The sequence below is a fragment of the Lepisma saccharinum genome, chromosome 6 (assembly GCF_977018435.1).
Source record: "Lepisma saccharinum chromosome 6, izLepSacc3.1, whole genome shotgun sequence".
NCBI classification, from domain to species: domain Eukaryota; kingdom Metazoa; phylum Arthropoda; class Insecta; order Zygentoma; family Lepismatidae; genus Lepisma; species Lepisma saccharinum.
Window position 1 is genome coordinate 8113455 of NC_139234.1, and position 24010 is coordinate 8137464.

A 24010-nucleotide genomic window follows, 5' to 3' on the forward strand; every position below is an offset into this window, starting at 1 on the left:
ACTTTCAGTATGTCTTCTATGACGACATTCTACATTTCTGCCAATTTTCCTATTATTTTCCACACTATATTCGTTTTTCTCTACTCGTGCACACACACTCACATGGCGTACATAAATAGAAGATTGCAGATAAACATTGCGATAAGAAGTTTACGTAATTCCAATGAGAAAAGTCCCTCTGCACATTGTAATGAATACATTTTTACGAAACCCTACTAATAGGTAGGATTTGTTTTTGTCGATATTCTTGCATAAGAGTCATTCCATATAAAATCAACACAGCCCACAACCCAAGGCCCTTATGAGTCATTCCATGCCAAATCAAAACAGATATGTGCAATTTCCAACTTGACCATTTCCGACTTTCATGAAATTTGGGGAGTTGAAACTATGAATGGAACTTAGTAACTATGAAAATTTTTAGTTTCGTGCGTTTTGTAATTGCTAAATTATTCAAGGTCAAAGTTAGCATAAAGTGCCCTTTTTGAGCCCGCTTATCTATACTAAATCTGCTGTAACTCCGCCCCTATTTCGCCTAGGAAGCTCAAATAAAGCTTATTGTACAGGGAATTGAACAAACTTTCCAGTGATATATAACAAGCCTACCTTTGGATAAAAATATAATTTTGTCACGTGACCTTGACCTGTGACCTTGAATATCTCAAAACATGTCATCACCAAAAATCGTGAAAAAAATATTTCGTCCCTCATACCCTACTCTAAAACATATCAAAAAATCATTCTGGGACTGCAATGGGATCAGAAGATACAAAATAATATGTGTAACTATGTGACTGATAAAAGCTCCATTATATGAACTGTGACGAGTCAAATGTCCCTTAACATCCCCTACAAAATGTAAAGGAGTTATCCTGGGTATAATTGGTCATGAAAGAAATAGGTTAGGCACAGGGAGATCCCTAGCCGTGTGTGTCAAGCGCAGGTCCGGCATATTGTTGACCGCAAAAATTTCAAAGGAAAGGGGGTGATGTGATATATCAAATCAGGCTAGAATTTCACGAGAAATGAAGTGACGAAGGTTTTTCCAACGTATCTTTAGCCATCAAAAAGTTATACGCATATCTTTCACTTACGATATATGCACATTATAATGTTGTCAATGTTCCTGTGAGCACACTCGTCGACGTCTCTCACACTCACATAGAACATTTGGCAATGTAGCAGGTGCAACAACATCGCAAGCAGCAACTATGCCTTCTCTCAGATGGTCAATATCACGGACTTTTAGTGAAAGTAAAAGTCCTCCTAAGATGTTAGATCTGTGGAATGTGCAGGCCTTTTAATAGATCCCTGTCTACTTATCCATCTACCTAGAACTTTACCATGAAGAAATTGCCACAATGTCCACATAGTGTGGTCACACCCTGTCCTGTTTCAAAACTCTGGAAAAGTGCCATATCCCATAAGCAAGGATGAAAAACCTGTTCACTTAACAAATCCAAGAAGCCCTCACCATTTAAGGTTCCGTTGTTGAATATGGACCAACCATTCCAGTTCTCCATACACTATACCACATCATTAGCTTACCAGCAACAACCATTCGGTTCGGCAAATCACAGGTATTGCATATTATTTTTATTAACTTCATCGTGAACATAAAAATTAGCCTCGTCACTGAAGAATTTTTCATTCCAAAGGAAGTGTCACGTAATTGTTTGAGATACTTTTCCCAACATTCTTCACTATTCAACTATTTGGTGAATGTAGCTGATTAAAATCATATGCAATGGTGTGTATACTTCTTTCTCTCCCGAAATATCATTTCTCGTGAAATTCTAGCCTGATTTGATATATCACATCACCCCCCTTTCCTTTGAAATTTTTGCGTTGAATTCAGTGGCGTATGCTGGGTTTAAAACCTGGGCTATCTCTTTTAATCATAATGTTCAAATGGGAGGCTCTTTTTCGTTCAATTTCTTGGATTTTAAGATGATGTGACATTGCGATTAAAATACATACATCACAATTTACTAATAATTATAAAAATACCAGTTTCATTAATATAAAAAAATAAGGAAAACATTTCAAATATTTCATGGTTATTTATAAAATATAGAGGCCCATATTGTGAAATATTTATGTAGGCCTACGTGCGAGAATAAAATATACGCGTATAATAAACTTCTTACCTTGAATATTTAATTTGGACAGGAACTCCATTCTTCTCTTGGCAACCTCTGTGGTAAAATGGTTATTAGCACAGCGCACTAGGATGCCAGGGGTCCCGGGTTCATATCCAGCCCTGGACATGTGTATATTCTCTTGTGAATGTCCCTTTATGAATTTCACCGTATCGTTACTCATCCCCATCGTCGCGATTAGCTATAGTAGCAGAAGAGCATCGCAAAATAACAAATCAAATCCATTCTTCTCTTCTTTGGGATGCCAGAGGCCTGCATATCTTCACGATTTGAAGCTTATCCTCATGCAAAAGCCGAGTAAATTGTTTCGTCAATAGTTCGTTAATTATGTCACTCATTTTCGTTCACTACACAACGCAGCACAGATCATTCAAAACATATATACGTAATTCACTCACCCAGTACACTTAGGAAAATTCATGGAGTAAGAAACCTAATTTTCTTAAACTTCCTTCAACGCGATTTCCACTCGCAAAATGCCCTTTGTCATCTGCAGCCAGTCAGTCTACCCCAACCAGTCATAAACAAAGCAGCTGAGGGGTTGAAAACATCGTAAAGCGTGATTGGTTGAAGGTGAGCGGCCTGCGAGTTCTGCATGTGTTCGATGGGACAGTGTTGTTTTGGCCTAGAGGACAAATTCCCTATCACATGCCAGCCACTCTTTTCCCGTTCCTGTAAGAGTAGTTTAGTTTCAAAATTTCCCTTGCCTGGGAAAAATCCCGTGCTGGTTAGCTCATTGGCATCGCTGTAAGGTTTTACCGCCGTTGTAAAACGAAGAGTTCCCTGTCTAAGAAGCCACTACAAATACGTAAGTCACCGACCGCCTCCAGGCGCTGGTCGGGAAAGAATTTAACCGCTGAAGTCTGGTGGTAGTTTTAAAGGAAAGGAGTCCATCCCCATGTATAGAGCGAGCACAAGGAAAACAAACCTTGGACGAAAAATCCCCGCGCAACCTTTTCTTCCGTTCAGCTCGGGCCATAAGGAAGCATGGTCCACTCTCCCCCTCCTCTCGTCGCGGGAGTACGGTGCACAGGAGTCGCGGGTTTTATACTATCATTTTTTTTTCCCCGCGGTCGTTGTTTGAGAGTGAAGCATCAGTCACATTTGATAGTCGATTATTTTCTGTTTTTAATCTGGGCTTCGTCGATAGCCTAGATAGCCTAGAATATACGCGCCTGTTTGAATTCAATATGGCGGTCAACAATATGCCGGACCTGTGCTTGACACACGCGGCTAGGGATCTCCCTGTGCCTAACCTATTTCTTTCATGACCAATTATACCCAGGATAACTCCTTTACATTTTGTAGGGGGTGTTAAGGGACATTTGACTCGTCACAGATCATATAATGGGGCTTTTATCAGTCACATAGTTACACATATTATTTTGTATCTTCTGATCCCATTGCAGTCCCAGAATGATTTTTTGATATGTTTTAGAGTATGGTATGAAGGACGAAATATTTTTTTCCCACGATTTTTGGTGACGACGTGTTTTGAGATAGTCAAGGTCAAGGTCACGTGACAAAATTATATTTTTATCCAAAGGTAGGCTTGTTTATATCACTGGAAATCTTGTTCAATTCCCTGTACAATAAGCTTTATTTGAGCTTCCTAGGCGAAATAGGGGCGGAGTTACAGCAGATTTAGTATAGCTAAGTGGGCTCAAAAAGGGCAATTTATGCTAACTTTGACCTTGAATAATTTAACAATTACAAAACGCACGAAACTAAAAAATGTTCATAGTTACTAAGTTCCATTCATAGTTTCAACTCCCCAAATTTCATGAAAATCGAAAATGGTCAGGTTGGAAATTGCACATATCTGTTTTGATTTGGCATGGAATGACTCATAAGGGCCTTGGGGTTCACTGGATGAAACCCTAGTACGTAACGTAAAGGCAGCCAAAGCATGGTTCTGAGAACATCACCTCAACTAGAGCATGAACCAAGGATGCCTCCAAGCACAGAATGAAACCTGCTTCGTGTTCACGTGTTTTCAGCTTTGAACATAGTTTCTTTCTTCTCTTTTTAATTGATTTACAAAAATTGGGATAAGTACTCAATCTTAATATTTTTTCATCAAAACAATATTTATTAAAATAATATTTTTATTGATGACATGTACAAAATAACACTTGAAAATATATTTACATTAACACAGTCGACAAGAAATACATACTGATTTTCAACTTTCATTGAATCTTCATTCTGTATCACAATGAAACTTTCGAAAAGGCATCCATTTGAAAATCTACGCTGCTCGTATACATAGATGTGTTCAGAATTTGTCCTAGTGTGTTCCGAAAAATCTTCATATGAACTGCCTTTTTTGTTTTCTAAATATTTGTAATATTGTCCTGACTCCAAAAGGCTATGTCATAATACAAATATCTGATCAACAGCTGGTACAGTGAGATCCATGAGTATTATCGTGCAAATTGTCCATGACTATTTTCATTAAGTTTTCTCTTATATTCTGTGTGTTTTTAAGCAATGGATTTTTATGTATGTTGATGCAGAAGTTATGAACAGCTTGTTTTGAGTTTTCTTTTAATTCTTGAAGTTCTTATTGGGTCATATAAAGTGCACGAACATGGTGGTGGACAATTTGCGCGGTAATACTCATGGATCCCACTGTACAATCCACGTGAGTAATTCCCGAGGATATTATTTTAAAAATAAAATATCTCCGTAGTTTTTCGCAACTGAGACATTTTCAGAAATACTGTTCTGCTGGAATAGACCCAAAATGGAATATACAAGGTTGGTCCATCCGTGAATACAAAAAGTCCACCATGTGACGTCATAATCAAGTTCGTTGACTTTGTGAAGGATAATTGTAGTACATGTTCGTGTCGAAAGGGGGGGGGGGGTAAAACAATTTCCCTCTTATAAATATACATACTGTTATAATTCTTCTCCTTATTCATGAAATTGTTTCAGCATTTAATTTTTAATTTTGGAAGGACATGATTGTAGAGTTGGTATGTAAAATATTTGTTATATATATATATATATATATATATATATATATATATATATATATATATATATGTATGTATATTGTAACTATAGAAAAATTGTAATTTTAATAAAAATGGTCTGAAGCTTTTAATAAATATCCTTAAAATAGCAAATTTGTTGCTGTTATTATTGTAACGGCACATTTTTTAATTCACTGCCATTAGATCCAGTAACTCTTTGACAAATATCTAAATATGGACAAAGAAGTTCCTGGAGTGTCCCCAAACCTATTTTATTCAATTCAAACAATGATAATCTATTCTAAACAGTTGGCTTAAATTAATTTCCCACTTACGTTTAATTATTCTTGGAGAAAAGACACTCCAGAAATACTTTGTGCAAAGTTCTAAAGACTGTCTACCCAAGTCACTTGAAAATCCCACACAAAAAGATTTGCATGTATGTATCCAACCTTGAACCGAGTCTTGAAGTTGCTAAGTACATCTTGATGTAACTACCTCATGTGTTCGCTATTCCAAAAGCACAGGTTTCGTTCAAAATTATCATACATTATCAATGTTTGATCAAATTTGTCACAGGCAGTGATCGAATTGGGCCAATATTAGCCTGTATGGCATACCGGTAGTAAATTTTTAATATTCGCACTTATTTATTGAAGCTGATCGCTCAAGTAGCTACGCAATGGCCAACAATGTACTCGCTCATTTCTTTCTCTCTCTCTCTCTCTCTCTCCCCCCTCCTAGTGGTGATAAAAGAGAGAGAATGAGAATCGATATAGCTATTATTTAAGAAATCACCCACACACGCACAAAGGGGGCGATTGTATCAAAAGGCAGGGCTGTGCATAAGAGCATACCGGCAGTAATTTATTTCCAATTCGGCCACTGGTCACAGGACGGAGAATTATTTATGCATAATTCATTCCAGAAATGTTAGCTCTTACTGCCACGAACGTGGCAATGACGTTTTTGGAACTTGTTTTAAAGATGTTTAGCTTGTGTTCAATATTTATGGCAAAAATATTTAAGTTCCTCGATGAAGTATGCAGACAGCAAGTTATTCAATGAGCTGCAACCACAGGCGACGACCTTCGGCTTGGGGTTGGGGGGGGGGGTGCCTCCTCAAAGTTCCTGTACGAGGGACAGAGTACCATGTCTGCCCCTCCGAATAAGCAGCCTCAAATAATTTTTATTTTGAGTGGTTGGGAACACAACAGAAACGTTGGAAATGTTTCCCCTTTGCAAAGAATCTATTCGTCTAGTACATAATCTCAAGATTACTATGATACTGTTTAGTATGCCAATATTTTCCAATTCTAAAGTAATACTTTCAATAAATTATTTTTTGTTATGGAAAATTGTGGTTAACCATGGGTGGAATGCTCAACTACAAAGCTATGGGAAGCTAGTATCTGACTCATCCTCATAAAATTTGCACACCTTTTGTCATATATCGCTTTTATCAATCTTGTCCTCCCTCCCCCAAATTTCTTGAAAGTCTGCGCCAGCGCCCACTACAATGTGAACTTTTTGTAAAGCAGCTTGTTAGGGTCATTCTCTCAATGTTCAATTCTTTAAAAACCACAATCGCACTTCCGAAATATATCTCTTCGACACAAACCAGGCAACCCGCCACGATGAGACCACACATCTTGCAACATAAAAACTGACGGTGAGGGAAACGTAATTGTTCGTTCTTTATGTGTACAAGGGCGAATACTGAAACCTAGACCATATACCGTTAAAAGCCAGCTATCATTCCCCCTCTACGGAAATCGCTGTTGGCGCTGATGAGATCATCGACTTTTGCGACTACTGTGACCGCCGATCCACCAGGCTTAAATCTTGATGTCTTGTGGCCAATCTCTTCGAGGCCTTTGACGTAGGACTGCAAGAGAGAAAATACATTATTATTATTATTATTATTATTATTATTATTAGTTATTATCTCTATAGGGTTACAATTAAACCATACAACATTTCATTTTGAACAATATTAATACAAATAATGACTTGATGCCCTATAATTGCAGCACGGAATAAAACTAAGTTACACAAGATAGAGCTATGATAATTATGATTTACAGTAACTGGTATATATTTCAAAACCAGTCTCAACTTGTTTACAAGTTACTTGTCATGTAAATGCAGTGACAGTTCTGTAGCGAAGTAACTTTACTTCCTAAAATGAGTAACTGTAACTCACTTTTGTCAACCATTGAGAATCTAAATTAACCGTTCCTTTTCTCTATGTTTTCGAATGTAAGAATGTTGGATGGTCTTGAATTTTGTTGCCTCTATGTTTTCATATTTAAGTAGAAGGTTAATAATACTTGAAAATTTTAATTTCAGAAGAGCATCAGTGATAGAAACAAGGGCTTGCTTGCAGTTAATACACAGAACATGTTATATAGTAACCGTAAAAGTAACCTAAAGTTAATTTTAAAGTAACTTTCTGAAGAAAAGTACAATTTGGGCATCACATAATTTGCATTATGAAAAATACATGTTTCAATTTGGAGAAACAGAAAAGTACATGGAAAGGTGAGGACATTGGCTCATTGGAAAAGTATGTAGCAGTAGTACTTATTATTCATTTAGGAATTTTTGACAAGAATTCCTGTAAAAATGCATTATTTTTAACTCTAAAATGTGTCAAATTCACATTATTTAATAATATTTCCCAGTCTGCATACATGCATCACCGTGAATGAGTATGTCCTTCATTTTGGAACAGTGTGTTTTGTATTTTGCTTATTGATTTTGTTCATTTTACTTCGCCTTTTGTGCCACTTTTGGTTAATTTGCGAAGATGGGGATGAGTGATGATATGATGAATGGACACTCACAAACATCCATACCCAGGCCAGGATTCGAACCCGGGACCCCTGGCGTCGTAGCGGTATTTTCCTTATGGTGGTGACCTTATAGTGCTGGTACTTTGTGAAATCAGAAAATTTGTATTTCACACATTCAACGTACACAATATGACACTTAAACGCCACCGCTTGATTTAGAATAGAAGTAAGCATAATAATTTCACGACCGAATCATTCTCATTGCACTCACATCAAGGAGTCCATACTCGTACTGCAGCTCCATCGGGAAGAGTTGATGGTGAACCCTGCTTTCGTCCACGGCCTCCTTTATTGTCATGTTGAACCAGAGGTTGAACAAGGAAACCTGAAATTAAGCAGCAATATGTTTATAATCCTAGCCAGAGGCGTCTCTTGAACGCATTCGGTGCTTGCTGCGCATTCGTCAATTCTGGGAAAAAAGACAGCTTGCTCTGCGACGACATTAATGAGCATTTCTACATTCTAATTTCTTCATATAGGAGAAGTATTTATTTTACACGAGAGCGCTTAACTAAGATTATATTACATTTCTTGGATCTGAAGTGAAAGAAAGTAATAATTCTTTTCCCACTTCAGATCCAAGAAATGTAATATAATCTTAGTTGAGAGCTCTCGTGTAAAATAAATACTTCTCCTATATGAAGAAATTAGAATGTAGAAATGCTCATTAATGTCGTCGCAGAGCAAGCTGTCTTTTTTCCCACAATTGACGAATGCGCAGCAAGCACCGAATGCGTTCAAGAGACGCCAGTGAATACTACTTATCAGATAACCATGTGTATAAGAAATAGTTTATCTATATCTGGTATGGTATCCTTTGTTTAAAAAAGGTGATAAAATTAACTGCAATATTTACCGTGGAATTTCTCTACTCTCAACAACATATAAAATATTTTCTAACATTCTTTTAACAAGACTAACCCCATATGCTAATGAAATTATAGGTGATTATCAATGTGGATTTAAACGTAACAGATCAACTACAGATCAAATTTTTCACATCAGACAGACACTTGAAAAAAAGTGGGAATATAATCAAAATGTCCATCAGCTATTCATTGATTTCAAAAAAGCATATGATTCGGTCAAAAGAGATAAATTATATAATATATTAGTCGAGTTTGGAATACCTAAGAAGCTTGTTAGTATGATAAAAGTATGCACCAGTGAAACAGAAAGTAAAATTCGTGTGGGTATTAATATGTCTGACAAATTTAAAATTCATGATGGGTTAAAACAAGGAGATGCATTATCTCCATTGCTCTTTAATTTTGCCTTAGAATATGTTGTTAGGAAGGTAAAAGAAACTTAAGAAAGAAGGACTAAAATTAAATGGTGTGACTCAGTTGTTAGCATATGCAGATGATGTAGACTTACTGGGGGATGATGTGAATACAATTAAGAATAATGCTAAAATATTTTTCAAAACTGCTAAAGAGATAGGTTTGGAAGTTAACAAAGAGAAAACTAAATATATGCTTACAGGCCGAAACCAAGTGTTAGGTAATAATCAAAATCTAATTATTGATAACAACTCGTTTGAACCAGTTTCCAAATTCAAATACTTAGGAGTAATATTAACAAATGAAAATTATATTAAAGAGGAAATAAAAAGTAGGCTTAATTCAGGAAATGCATGTTACTTCTCTCTTCATAAACTTTTGTCTTCTCGTTTAATATCTAAGAAAATAAAAGTTAAAATATACAAAACAGTAATTTTGCCTGTAGTATTATATGGATGCGAAACTTGGTCCCTTACATTGAAAGAGGAACACAAATTGAGAGTATTTGAAAATAAGATCCTTAGGAAAATCTTTGGACCTAAAAGGGATGAGGAGACAGGTGAGTGGAGAAGGTTACATAATTTAGAACTACATAATTTGTATTCATGTCCAGATATTATTAGAATAATTAAATCAAGAAGACTTAGGTGGGCAGGCCATGTGGCACGAATGGGAGAGGAAAGAGGAGTTTACAGGATTCTTGTTGGGAAACCTGATGGTAAGAGACCTGTAGGAAGTCCAAGACGAAGATGGAGGGACAACGTTGAGATGGACCTAAGGGAAATCAGTAGGGATGGAAAAGAGTATATAGATCTTGCTCAAGATAGGGAAAGATGGAAGGCCTGTGTTGCTGCAGCCATGAACCTTCGGGTTTAAGAAGGCTAGGGAGTTAGTTAGTTATATCTGGTATGGAATGCCAAGTGTTCTTATCTACAGTTTTTGCGTGCACCTGTAGGTAATCGTGACGCTGACAATATGGATAGATAAGGTAAGGTAAAGTTCCCGTGCACATAGCACCGTACCATGAAGGCACATTTAGGGGATATGGGGGGTAGAGCAACACACATTCTCGATCTCTGCCACTTTGGAGGTGATGCATCACGCTCCGACCGCCTTCGTCTGCACTTACCAACGCAGTGGCCGTGGTGATCTTGGTCCCACCCGCCGCCCCGACGACCAGCCTGACGTCTCCGTTTCCGTTGACGATGATGGCTGGGCACATGGAGGAGAGGGGCCTCTTCCCAGGGGCTATGAAGTTGGCCGGCGACGGAGGCACCCCGAAGTAATTGACGATGTTCGGCGCAGAGAAGTCGTCCATCTCGTCGTTCAGGATGATGCCGGTGCTTGGAGAACGGATCATCGCACCCAGTCTGGAATTATCCATAATATATATAATTTAAAAAAATTAAAATAACTTACTTAACCCTAGCATACCCGAGGGGGGGGGGGGGGTCAGACCACCACCTCTATTTTTCAATTTTTTTACTGAAAATTATTATAAAAAATTGAAAATAAATTACATTTTTCTGTAGGGTGTTCTGAATATTCTTTATTAGTTTTGTTCACAAAAATATAAATAGGAGGCAAAATGCACTTGGAGGGCGCATCAGGCGCCATCTTTAGAAGCTTGTTATTCGAGACACTCATGCTAGTGAGAGTGTACAATTGGTTGGTAAGGATGGTAATTTTTGTAATTATTATAATTAATAAACAACTGCCCCTATATAAACAAAGAAGCATTAATAAAAAATTGTTATGGTATCGAACTCATGCAATAATTGGTTATTATTTTTTGTTAATGATGGTAATTTTTGTAATCATAATAATTAATAAATAACTAATCTTCTATGAACAAGAAAACAAGAAGAAATTCAATCACAAAATCGTTTCTTGAATTTTAGTGCTTTAAAAAGATTTATACCTGCGAGATAAAGGATTCAAAGCTGTCATTCGCCAAACGTGAAAGTCAGTATTTATTTATAGCAACATCTTTCTCCCATGCCTTCTGATCAGAATCAGAACAGGAGCATTATCTAAAATTCATTTATGCCTACTCACATCAGGTTGACAGTGCTCGTGACAGAAACAGCGTCCCCGTTTGGCGCCAGAACAGACACGTGGGCAGTTCCATGGTCCTCGGGCTGTATGTAGACGGCGCCATAATGCTCTGGGTCGTTCCATGTCCTCACGTCGCTTATCTGCTGCTGGATTTTCTGGATGTAATCTTCTGATGTTAAGTTCTTAATTATCTGCATGAGAAACAAAGAGAAATTATCAGGTATTTCACCCATCCATCCCTTTGTTCAATCTAACCCAACGAAGGCAAGGTAGCAATTGTTATTAGATGAAAGGTGTAGAATATAAGTGTGAATTTACAGTAAATTTGAGTCCTCACCTACACTTTTGCAAATTTCACTCCATATTATCACAAGGTAATTGTAAACAAAATGCATGTGTTTCACGGTAGGTTATACGTCGATAAGATATGCACATGGGTAGGCACATAAAAATATACATAGAAATGCCTGAAAACAGGCACTGAGACAAAAAACTGTATGTGTGTATGTATTAAAATTGCCAAAAATGACATGAAAACCCTAAAAATGAACACCCACAAATAAAGAATCAACAAAATGTACATTAACAACCACAAATAGTAAATTCCCTAAATTATACATCGATATACACAAAACAAGTAGGCTTACTAATATTCCAAAACAGACTGTAAAACCATCAAGACAGATATTAAAATCTTAAGAATCTGTACACGTTGAAACTTTTGCCAAAATAGGCAAAAAAAACCCAAAAAAAACCTAAAAAGTAATACTTTTACTGTTTTGGATGTTAGTGTAACTGGTACTAAAACTTCAAAAATTGACAACAAAAAATCTCAAAAGCAAGAAGTGAACTTCCGAGAGAGAGAGACTAAATCTACACCAAGCACTGCACTTTTAAATGCCTCAGAACAAAACAGGCATAGAAATCTCCAAAGTCAAAATACATACTAAAAAACTCTCAACCAGGCACCAAATTCCGAAAAATATACACTGAAACGCCTAAAACAAATGTTACAAACTCAAAATAGACAGTGTCCCACAATACCGATACTAGAAACATTAAAAAACGAAATCTCTAATCAAGGACTCTTGCCTCCTGAAATATATATTAAGCCCCTTCTCCAAAAGCAACAACACCCTCCAAAACAGACATTAAAAGCCCCAAAACTAATACAAAACTTCTTTAAAAATATATCTGGAAGATTTTATAATAAGCTTAATGTCACAGCATGTTAAGCTCTCATAAAGGAAAGTAGATTTTATAAACAATCACTTTCATACATGAACATTCTCACCTATTTAACAAAAACTGTGACCTTCACAAATATAACACAAGAACAGCTCAGAATTTTCACTAGAAATCAACAAGACTGCAGACATCAAAAAACAGTATTGATGATACAGAACTGTTAATATAGCCTACAATAAATTGCCTAATCACTACAAGCAAATGTGCAGAAAGCAATACAGAAAACATATCCAGCAACTCCTCCTAGAAAATATGTACTACAAAGTGAATGAATTCCTAGAAAAATAAAGGAACGAAATTAATATAAATTACTCCACTGATAGAATATAAAGAGTGATAAACATATCTGTTTACCCTGATAATCTTTATATTGTTCTGAATATATGTTTATACCCTCATAATCTATCCAATCTTCAAATATATTATGTATCGGATTGGATCCAAGAATGTACTCTATTGTAATATGCAATGTAATATGATATCATGCAAATGACGAAACCATGGATCATTGTAATCCCGTAAGATGAATAATAAATCAATCAATCAATCAATTACACTTACGTTCTCGATGTCGACATAGTGCCTGTCTCCCAGCTCGGTCCTCTTCCCGTAGGAGTACTTGAAGGCTTCCGTGATCCTCTGGTAGGTCGTCACAGGGTCCTTGGCAGGGACCAGGTCATCCAGCAGGGACATCATGAAGGTCAGGAGGACTCCAGACCCCGGAGGAGGGACGGTGTGGAGGGTCATGTTGTCTCTTAACTTGGCACTGATCGGAGCTTCCCACCGAACACTGAAAGAATGGCATCACAGGTTGAAGGTATCATTCAAAGTCCATCTCCATGTTCCTATTGGCTAATCGGGGCAGGAAAGAGTAAGAAGTTTTTTTTTTTTCAGGTCAATTTTCATGCCGACAGAGGAGGCTGGAGCTGTAGTTTTAAGGAGAATCTGAACACCTGCACCCTGCCTCCATCACAGATTGGTGGTAAATATCAGTGGCGTATACTGGTTATAACGAGTGGACAATCTTGATTCATCCACCCACTCCTGAAGTCTCTCTGCAAATTTATCTCAGCATCCACACAGGATTTAGGAATATAATATCATATATGTGGAAAATTTTACCTTATTTTTGGGACCACTATCGATTAATTGTTGTGATTGCAGTTAATCTACGTTTAGAATTTCAAATAATAAAACAAGAAAGTATAAGAAACCTATAAATAAAACCTGTAACATAGAATATGAAAGGAATGTGCTAGTGAAATAATCCATGTTGTTGGATTAAATGAATTAGGTTATTTTTACGTCGCTTTTCTGCCACTTTTGGCTAATCGCGATGAGTGATGAAATTGATGAAGGGACATTTACAAAGAACACCCATGCCAAGGCCGGGATTCGAACCCTGGACCTCTGGCGTCGTAGGGAACTGCGCTAACACTCCTCAACGGAAGTCGGCGTAATTTCTTGAATTTTAGTTTAAATTCTAATTTATTTAATTATCTTCATCTTCAATATTTAAAATTTTTGTCAAAACAAATTCTGTTGAAATAACCGAGACGAGGAAGACACAAGAAATGTAAAATGAGAATTAACATGGTATTGGTTTACAAATGTTTTTCAAATTTCAGTTTTTCGCGCACTTTCAGGTGTATTTTCCCTACTTCCCCTTTCAGTATGTAATTTGTGAACCAAGAATTCCCGTTCCTGAGAAATTCCCCTGTCGTAAACAACACAGCTCCTAGGATACAAACGCCATCAGGGAAGAATAGCAGAAGAGGGCGCCAGCAGAAGGAACGGTAAAGACTCTGGGGGTGGAGAGTGCGACTGGCGGACTCTCTCAACAAAGAGGTTACCCTGGCCACGGAATCACCCGCCTGAGAAGAAGTGTTTTCTTCCCCCTCTCTCCCCTCCCTCCCGTCAAGGGATTTAAAGGGAGCCCGTGGAATCTCACCCTGCCGAGATTCCAGCAGCTGGAGAAAGCCTATCGGACATTCCGCGGCAAGCGGTTGAGGAGTTGTGAGTTGTAGTGGATGGACGTGCTTGAATAGAGCTCCGCGCTTTCACCCCTCAGCTAGCCTGGCATTCTATTCTCCACCGCTGTACGTTGCCACATCTTCCGCCAGGTCAATAGCTTCACCGTGTGGATCTTCGGGGTTGTTATCATGTCCAAGCCTACACTATCAGTTGTTTCGACCAAAGTTGAAGAAATAGGCAAAACTATGGAAGCATTCCAGCAACGACTTGATGAGTTGCTAGACAACCATGGATCGGTGCAAGAAGAGGCTGACCTCCGCAAGTCACTCCTGAACCTCAGAGAGGAGTTTGTGCAATTTAAGAGATCGACGAGCGACTCCATGACAGAGCTGCGGCGCGACCTAGAGAGCATGAACAAGCAGATACGCACGAACACCATTGAAATAGATGACCTAGCGCAGTACTCTAGGAGGAACTGCATTTTGCTGCATGGGGTCCCCGAAACCACCAACGAAGACGTGGACAGCATCGTGCTCCAGACTTTACAAAATAAGCTTCAGTTGCAGCACATCAAGCTCGAGCACGTTGACCGGTGCCACAGGCTTGGCCCTCCGAAAAGATCGTCTGCGGAAGTTTTGAGATCGGGAAAACGCCCCATCATAGTGAAATTTGTAAGCTACCGCTCCAGGAACGAGGTGTGGAAATCAAAGAAGATGCTAAAGAACTCGTCCCTATTAATTACAGAGTCCCTAACTCCCTACAGACAGAGGGTTTTGCGGGTGGCAAAGGATCGCGTAGGGACACGCAATGCCTGGAGCCAAGACGGGCGCATTTTCGTATTTCACGGAGGTCGTCGCTACCTTATATCTTCCCCCGAGGATCTTGACGTTCTCCCTTGAGATGGGGTGCAACGCGAACTGAGTACGAAGTGTAATGAAGAGCATATGTGACTTTTGTCGTTATGATACGCTGTGTATGAATAATTGTGTGTGTGATGTGTTCAAATCATGTGTGTTTAGTGTGAGTTTTTTGTCCGGGTTCTTGTTTATGTTATCGTTTTTTAATGTGAGTGTGCGTGTGTCATTCCCTGATGCTTTCCTCCATGCTATTCTGCTTGACAGGGTAAGTAATAATTCTAAATTTAATTTTGGTATGCTAATGTTTCTTCTCCCATCTTGTTTCTGTTCGTTAAACCTCAATTCTAAAAATGGCTAATCTGGCAACAACGCATCTCGGTGACAGTGGACGAAATTCTGAAGAGGGTCGTCGCTCTGCTAATTGCCCTGGCACTCCGCCCCCCGCGGTCAGCACGCCGAAATTCTCGGAAACGAGCTGAAGACTTGTCCGAACTCACTGTTGGTGTCACACGTGAATGCACAGAGCATCGAAGCGCACCTCGATAGCTTCAAAGCTATTTTCTCCCCCCTGAATCTCCACTGCATTCTTGTATCGGAGACATGGCTTAATCCCCTCACACCCTCCAGCATGGTCTCCTTGCGAGGCTACAACGTCTTCCGAAACGACAGGTTGGGGAAACGAGGTGGCGGGGTGATGGCACTGATAAGGGAAGATATTACTGCGGTGCTTGTGGCTAAATCTGACGGTAACTACGCACGAATGACAGAATATCTTTTCCTGGAACTTACCATCAACAAACAGAAGCTACTAGTAGTGGTATTGACTGTACTATAAACCCGAGAAAGGAAGAGCTCCCCTCCAGCAGATTTGCTACACTTAAAACTTGCTCAACATGAGCATATGAGCTTTTTGCTCTAGTGTGGAACTTTGTTTAATCCAAGATTTTTGTAAAAAATGCCCTCAAGAATTTTTCGGAAAGGAAGAGCTTTTTCGGAAAGGAAGAGCCCCCTATCAGATTGATTTGTCTACACTTACAAAAGGCACTTCTGTGAGACTTAAAACTAGGCCACCCATACCCATACACACCTATACACACCCACACCCACCCACACATATTTACTTCCGGTCCACTTCCGGTCCACTTCCGGTCTACTTCCGGTCTACTTCCGGTCCACTTCCGGTCCACTTCCGGTCCACTTCCGGTCCACTTCCGGTTTGCCTACTTCCAGTCCACTTGTGGCCAAGTTGTGGCCTATTTCTGCTTTTTTTATCCAGCATAGAATTTTGAATTGAATCCCAAGAAATTGTATATAAATACCAAAGCCAAAAATATTAAGTGTATACATACATACACACACACACACACAGTACAGTGTTGAACCCAATTGATATTTTTATCCAACATAGAGTTTTGATTTGAACCCCAAGAAATTGTATATAAATACCAAAGCCAAAAATATTAAGTGTATACACACATACACACATACACACACACACACAGCACAGTGTTGAACCCAGCCGATATTTTTATCCAGCATAGAATTTTGAATTGAATCCCAAGAAATTGTATATAATAAACAACAGCAAAAATGCCAAATCAAAAATATTGTAATCAATGCAATAAAAATATATTTAGCTCTAATTGGGCCAGACACCAAAAGATTTGTAATCCGGACAAATACAGAACTCCCACAAAAATTTGCCCCAAATGCCATAGAAAATATAGCATGGAATATTTCACATATAAACATAAAAATACTTGCTCTGCACAGTCATCAACACAACCATCAACATCTGGTCTGAAAAGAAAGCACGAAGCACCTCTTAATGCCAGAGCAGCAAAGCAGCCACGCTATGAACCCATCCGTAGCAGTTTTAATGCCCAACTTAGTGATTATTGTTTTGAATCAGAGCCAAGATGTGGCATTGAGAATTTCTTGAACAGTAAAAATTCTGATCTCCAGGCAATTCTTAATGCACAAAATGGCTCTTATAAGCTCTCCCTTAAATTGTTTGCACAATATAAGAAACCAAATGGCACAAAATTTACACAGCCCCACATAACAGAAACTGTACCGGTATATTCAAACGCAAATTCAGACACAATAATAAGCAGCTTGATAAATCAATTGAATATTAAACACTCTGAATTTGCAGCAAAAGAGTCAGGATGGAGCCTATGCGGCTCTCCACACAAGCTCTATGTTAATCTTTCTGAATTCAGCTCATTGCAAGGATCTACATATTTGCCATTACCTGCCAATATCAAAAACAAAAGAGCCGTGGTTAATATAAAAAATACCGACCAGAAATGCTTTTTGTGGTGTATTTTAGCTGCTTTGTATCCAGTTTCAAGAAATCCTGAGAGAATAACTTATTACAAACAACATGAACATAATTTTGACGATGCAATGGAGGGTTTAGAATATCCAATGTCTATTCAGAATATTGATAAATTTGAAAAAAGGGCCAAGCATATCAATGGCAAACAATTATCTATTAATGTATTTATTTGTTCCACTGGCAATTGCTTGATAGCACCTCTCAGAATCAGTATACTTGATGATGAATCTGCTATTCCGATTGATCTGCTCTTAATTGAAGGGAATAGCACATATCATTATACTCTGATACATAATCTTGAAGCTTTAGTCAGAAAACAACTAGACAAAACTCATAGAATATTTAAGTTGTGCAGAAGATGTTTAACTGTATTTGATGGTCAAAAAATGGTGAAGGGGGTTCCTGAATGTAATGCAGAAATTGCCAAAAACAAGTTAATTGAGCATCTGAAATACTGTGGCAACCATAAACCTGTTCATATGGTGATGCCAATGCCAAGTGAAAATTGCAAATTCAAAAAGTTTGATGCCTTGTTGGAACACCCTGTATATATTGTCTGTGATTTTGAATCGAACGTCAAATCTTTTGAATTCTGCAATCCAGATCCTGAAGAATCTTCAAGTACACCATACCAGCTACATGAACCTTCCAGCTTTTGTTATATAGTTGTACAGGATGGTGTAGCTAGTGAGCCATACTCATACATGGGACCAGATGCCATCAAAATATTTGCACATAGAATAGAAAATGAGTGCCGTGACATAGCATCTAACATCTTATTAAAATCAAAGCCTATGTTGCCTTTAACAGAGGAACAGATTGAGGATTTCAACAATGCAGAAAAATGCCCGGTATGTGATTCTGAATTTTCAGATACAAATATCAAGGTGAAACACCATTCTCATACAGATGGTAAATTCTTAATGGCCCTGTGTAATAGCTGTAATATTAAGATCAAGAGACCAAGATTTGTCCCCATATTTTGCCATGGAGCATCCAATTATGATTTCCATCATCTGATCAGATACGAGGGGTTTGACAAGCAGAATTTAAATATTTTAGCTGAAAATGATGAGAAATATATATCTATTAGCAAGATAATTAAAGTTAGTGGTGTTTCTATTCACATAAGATTTCTTGATTCTTACAGATTTTTATCTGCTGGCCTGGCCACACTGGCCACTCAATTACCTGATGATCAATTCAAAATCACACGTGCCTTGTTTCCAAATCAGGACCTGAAATTAATTAGGCGGAAGGGTGTATATCCATATGACTATGTTACAGATTTTTCTAAATTTGATGAGTGTTCCCTGCCACCACAAGAAGAGTTTTACAGCAAAATCAGAGGATCTGGAATCACTGATGAGGATTATCACCATGCCCAATTGATGTGGAACAATTTAAAATGCCAGACATTTGGTGATTATCACATGGCTTATTTAAAACTTGATGTCACTCTCTTAGCTGATATATTGCAAGCATTCAGAAAATCTTCCATGCAAAATTATAAACTGGATCCAATATATTTTTTCAGTGCCCCTGGTCTAGCATGGGCCGCAACGTTTTTTAACACCAAAATGCAATTGGATCTGATCCACGATCAAGATATGTATCTGTTTATGGAGAAATGTATAAGAGGAGGGATGGTGCAATGTTCCCAGAGATATGCCAGAGCAAATAACAAATATATGCCTGATTATGATCCAGCACGGCCATCAAATTATATAACGTATGTAGATGCAAACAGCCTCTATGGTCACGCCATGATGCAAAAACTGCCATATGCAGAGCTTGAATGGGTTGAAAATTACAATATTGAAGATCTTCATAATTATGATGACAGAATTTATGGCCTGTTCTTAGAGGTTGATGTGATAATTCCAGATTATTTACACAACAAATTTTCTGATCTGCCCCCAATTCCCGAGGTTCAGTGCTCACCTGGCTCTAAACAGAAGAAGCTCATGATGACACTGGAGCCAAAACAGGGCTATGTCACATATTACAAAAACCTCCAGTTCCTGATGAAACATGGTGTTCAAGTGAGCAAAGTTGGCAAAGTCTTAAGGTTCAGGCACTCAGAATGGTTGAAACCATACATTGATACAAATACAGAGCTTCGAACATCTGCAAAGAGCCAATTTGATAAGGGCTTGTTTAAATTGATGGTGAATTCAGTGTATGGCAAAACTATTGAAAATGTCAGAAAACATACCGATGTTAAAATAATTACTGACCCCAGCCTGAGCAAAAAATTGGTTGCAAAGCCCAACTTCAATTATAGAAGAATTTATGATGAGCACATGGCACTTTTCAACATGAAGAAAACAAAGATTAAGTTTGATAAACCTATTTATGTAGGGGCTGTGATATTGGAATTGTCCAAATTACATATGTTAATATTGTATTATGATGTGCTGAAACCTTTTTATGGTGATCGTGTAAAATTGATGTACATGGACACGGATAGTTTTATTCTTGATATTCAAACAGAAGATGTTTATCAAGATATGTCACAGCCTGAATTGTTTCAATACTTTGATACCAGTGAACATACATTAGTTCAACCCCACAACAAAAAGGTGCCTGGCAAGTTAAAAGATGAGACACTTGGTGATGTTATTGTGGAATTTGCTGGGTTAAGTGCCAAGATGTACAGTTTTAAAACATGTAGTGGTGTTGCTGCCAAAAAGGCCAAGGGCATTGGCAAAGTAACTGTGGAAAAAGATCTTGTATTTGAAGATTATAAAAATTGCATCAAATCACAGAGTTCAATTAGAACATCAGAAAATAGAATTCAGAGTGAGGATCACTTATTGACTTCAAATGTTGTAAGAAAAGTGGCCCTGGACCCACATGATGATAAGAGATGCATTTTATCATGTGGCATACATACTTTACCTTGGGGGCATTGTGATTTGAAAAATGGAAATCAATGCCCAATTACAGAGCATGATTTGAAATAAATAAACATGCCTATGAACTTATTTGGGTTCAAAAAACAGGCTATTATGGACCTGCCAACACCACAACCCTCTTCTGATATGATATCTAAACTGAGTGGCTTGTTAATTATTCATCTGAACAGCATACTTACAGATAATGATGAAGAAACAGGCAAAATATTGTACATATTTAACAATAATTTAAATCATTACCAATTACCTGTAGGTGGTCAATTACAATTTATTACAACCCCTGAGGGTGATGTCAAGATTTCAGTAGGGAGAAATATTTATAGAATTAAGCACTCAAACATGATTTCTGGCACTGTATATACTGTTTCTGCTGGTGACTGCTTATATATTGAGGTCCCTGGATCCTATGACAAGCTTATACCCTTTTTTATAGAATTAAGAATCAGATACTCTATAATAAATAACCATTAAAAGAAAATGCCTAATGATATATTTGGCCATACAAGACATGAAGATCACAGTGATGAGATTCTTATGCTTGATGTCAGAGTCAAGAAATTAAGAAGTGATTTACAAGCTTTACAAACCACACTCAATGCCAGTCTTCAACTAGAAATTACAAATTTACAATCACAATGCATGGACCCTCTTCTTAAAATTGATTCTGAACTCAAATTGCTGCTTCAAAAATATACTGATCTGGCAACATTAGATAATTTTCAAAGTTTAGAAGAAGCTGTAGCAGCTCTTCAAGCCAAATTTAAGACCCAGGCTAACAACTCTGAGCAATTGAAACAGCAATTGGAAGAGCAAATAAATAATGTCCAGGCACAGCTCCAAACAATTGTCAAAAGCATAAAATCACAAGAAGATTTTGATCTAGTGATTTCCACTCTAAAGGAACAGATTCAGTCACTCCAAATACCTAATCTGGACCCTCTGAACAATGCCATAGCCGAGGTTAAAGAAAAAATTGAGACACTTGAAAATTTTATGAACAATTTGCCATCTTCTGATGCTTTGAATGCAATAACTCGGAGTGTAGCAAATATTAAGCTGCAACTTGAAACATATGAAGATTTTGGAAAAATTCAAAGTACCATAACCCATCTTGAAGGTACAATAGCAGCAGTGCAAAGTGATTTGGCAAATGTACTAGAATCCCGATTGCCTGGGATTGTAGATACTCTTGTTAGTGTCCAGCACCAAATCACAAAGCTTGAAAACCTCAACACTGAATCTGAACTATCTCATTTTCATCATTTGATTGATGATATTCAAACAAAACTTGAAATTTTACAACAATCCACACCCACTCAGGCAGATATAGCCCTGCTCCAAAATGCTATGCAAAATGTGGCTGATGCATCTGAATTAAACAATGTCAAATTGGCACTTGAATCTTTGCAAAATACAGTATCAAATTTGCCTACATCACAGGAACTTAAAAATATTAAGAGAGCAGTGAATAGGATATTGAAATCAGAAGATATCAAGAATATCCAGGCAGAGATCAAACATCTCACTCAGACAGTGGCCACTCTTCCAACCAATCAACATATTAATGAACTGCATGCCCTGTTTGAGGATATCAGAAGACAGGTCCATGATCTTACTGCTCAAAATTCAAAATTGGCAGTTGTTGAAAATTTGCAACAAATTGTAGCTAATATCAAGCAACAGCTAGGGACCATGGAATCCAATCAAGCAAATGCTCTGTCTGTTTTTGCCACCCAGCTTCAAGAGATTGTGCAACAATACAAGAAACTTATTGTGGACATAAAAATCAAGCCAGGCCATGATGATGTTGTTAGGACCATCAATGAGCACCTTGAATCTGTAACAAGCAGATTGCTCACAGCAGAAAAAGAAATAACAGGCATAATCGAGAATCCAAAACATACAGTAATTCTTGAATTGTACAGCATCCCCAACAAAGAATATGATTCACCATTTACACCAGGTGGCAAAATATATATGCTGTCCCCTGCACAATTTTATTATCAATTTTTTGTTGGGGGCACATTGAGACCAATCAAGATCAAATATTGGCATCAGCCACAGGCACACCACTACCCTACCTTATCAATAACAAATGCTGAGAACAAAGTGAAAATCACCAGTGTAGAGTTAGAGGATTTTACAGACCCCAATACATTAGAAACAGCCTATACTGAAGATGATGGCACTTTGGAATTTAAAATACAAATAGGAGACAAATTATATTTAGAAAATCCTGCAGTCTCAGCTGCTGAACACCCCATAGTTGCAATATTTTTGTTTACATATTATGTCTAGACAAATTATTGTTGATGAATTACACAGACAAGCCCGACATAATTTTAAGAGACTCCCAGTAGTCACAAAGGGCATAGATGATTTATGGCAGAGCGACTTGATTGAGTTGTCAAGTGGGCAGTTGAAAAACTTAGACAAAATCAACAAGGGCTACAAGTATCTACTCACTGTAATAGACACATTTTCAAAATTTGCCTGGGCTGTGCCACTCAAATCCAAGACTGGAAAATGTGTTACAGAAGCCATCAGGACAATCATCAATCAGAGTGGAAGATCCCCGCGCTATTTGCAAACAGATAATGGCAAAGAATTTTATAATTCAGTGTTTCAACAATTTATTAAAAGCCAGGCAATACAACATTATTCGAGTTACAGTGATCTCAAAGCCTCAATTGTAGAGAGATTCAACAGAACCTTAAAAAATCTTATGTATAAACAATTTACACTTCAAGGTAATTATAAATGGATTAATATTCTTCCAGAACTTCTACATAAATATAACAATTCTGTCCATTCCACAATCAACATGAAACCCTCCGAAGTAACTTCATCTGATGAGCAAAAATTGATCAGGACTGTTTATTATCCTAGATACCAGCCAACAACAAGAAAGGCCAAATACAGGGTGGGTGATCAAGTAAGAATCAGCAAATATAAGCACTTATTCAAAAGAGGCTTTACAAGAAACTGGAGCACCGAATTATTTACAGTGGTTCAAGTTAAACCCGGGACCCTTAACACATATATAATAAAGGATCACCGAGGAGAAATTCTCAAAGGCAGGTTCTATGAACAAGAGCTCAGCAAAACTAAACAGCCTGACACATATCTCATAGAAAAAATCATCCGCAGAAAAGGCAACAAGTTACTTGTCAAATGGCTAGGACTCCCAGAACACAGCTGGATCGATGCAAACAAAGTGATAATATGAGCACCTGGGATGTTATAAAAAGGCTGCCAGAACCTGAACAACAGAATAAGAGAAATGGCAAGTTGCTGCCTGATAATATTAGATGTCTTATT

The 24010-nt window shown here is 37.8% G+C and overlaps 1 protein-coding gene across 3 annotated transcripts in view; it reads right to left on the minus strand.

Moving 5' to 3' along the window:
- Positions 1 to 5986: 5986 nt before the first annotated feature.
- Positions 5987 to 24010, minus strand: part of LOC145988538 (scoloptoxin SSD14-like) — a 68829-nt gene continuing 50805 nt past the window's right edge. For all 3 annotated transcript variants that reach the window (XM_083123449.1, XM_083123448.1, XM_083123447.1), the window contains 5 exons: positions 13155 to 13383; positions 11346 to 11536; positions 10417 to 10657; positions 8216 to 8329; positions 5987 to 7034 (listed from right to left, as the gene is read on the minus strand). In XM_083123449.1, coding sequence (XP_082979575.1) covers positions 6888 to 7034; positions 8216 to 8329; positions 10417 to 10657; positions 11346 to 11536; positions 13155 to 13383 — 922 coding nt within the window. In that variant the 3' untranslated portion in view covers positions 5987 to 6887. The remainder of the gene's footprint in view (positions 7035 to 8215; positions 8330 to 10416; positions 10658 to 11345; positions 11537 to 13154; positions 13384 to 24010) is intronic.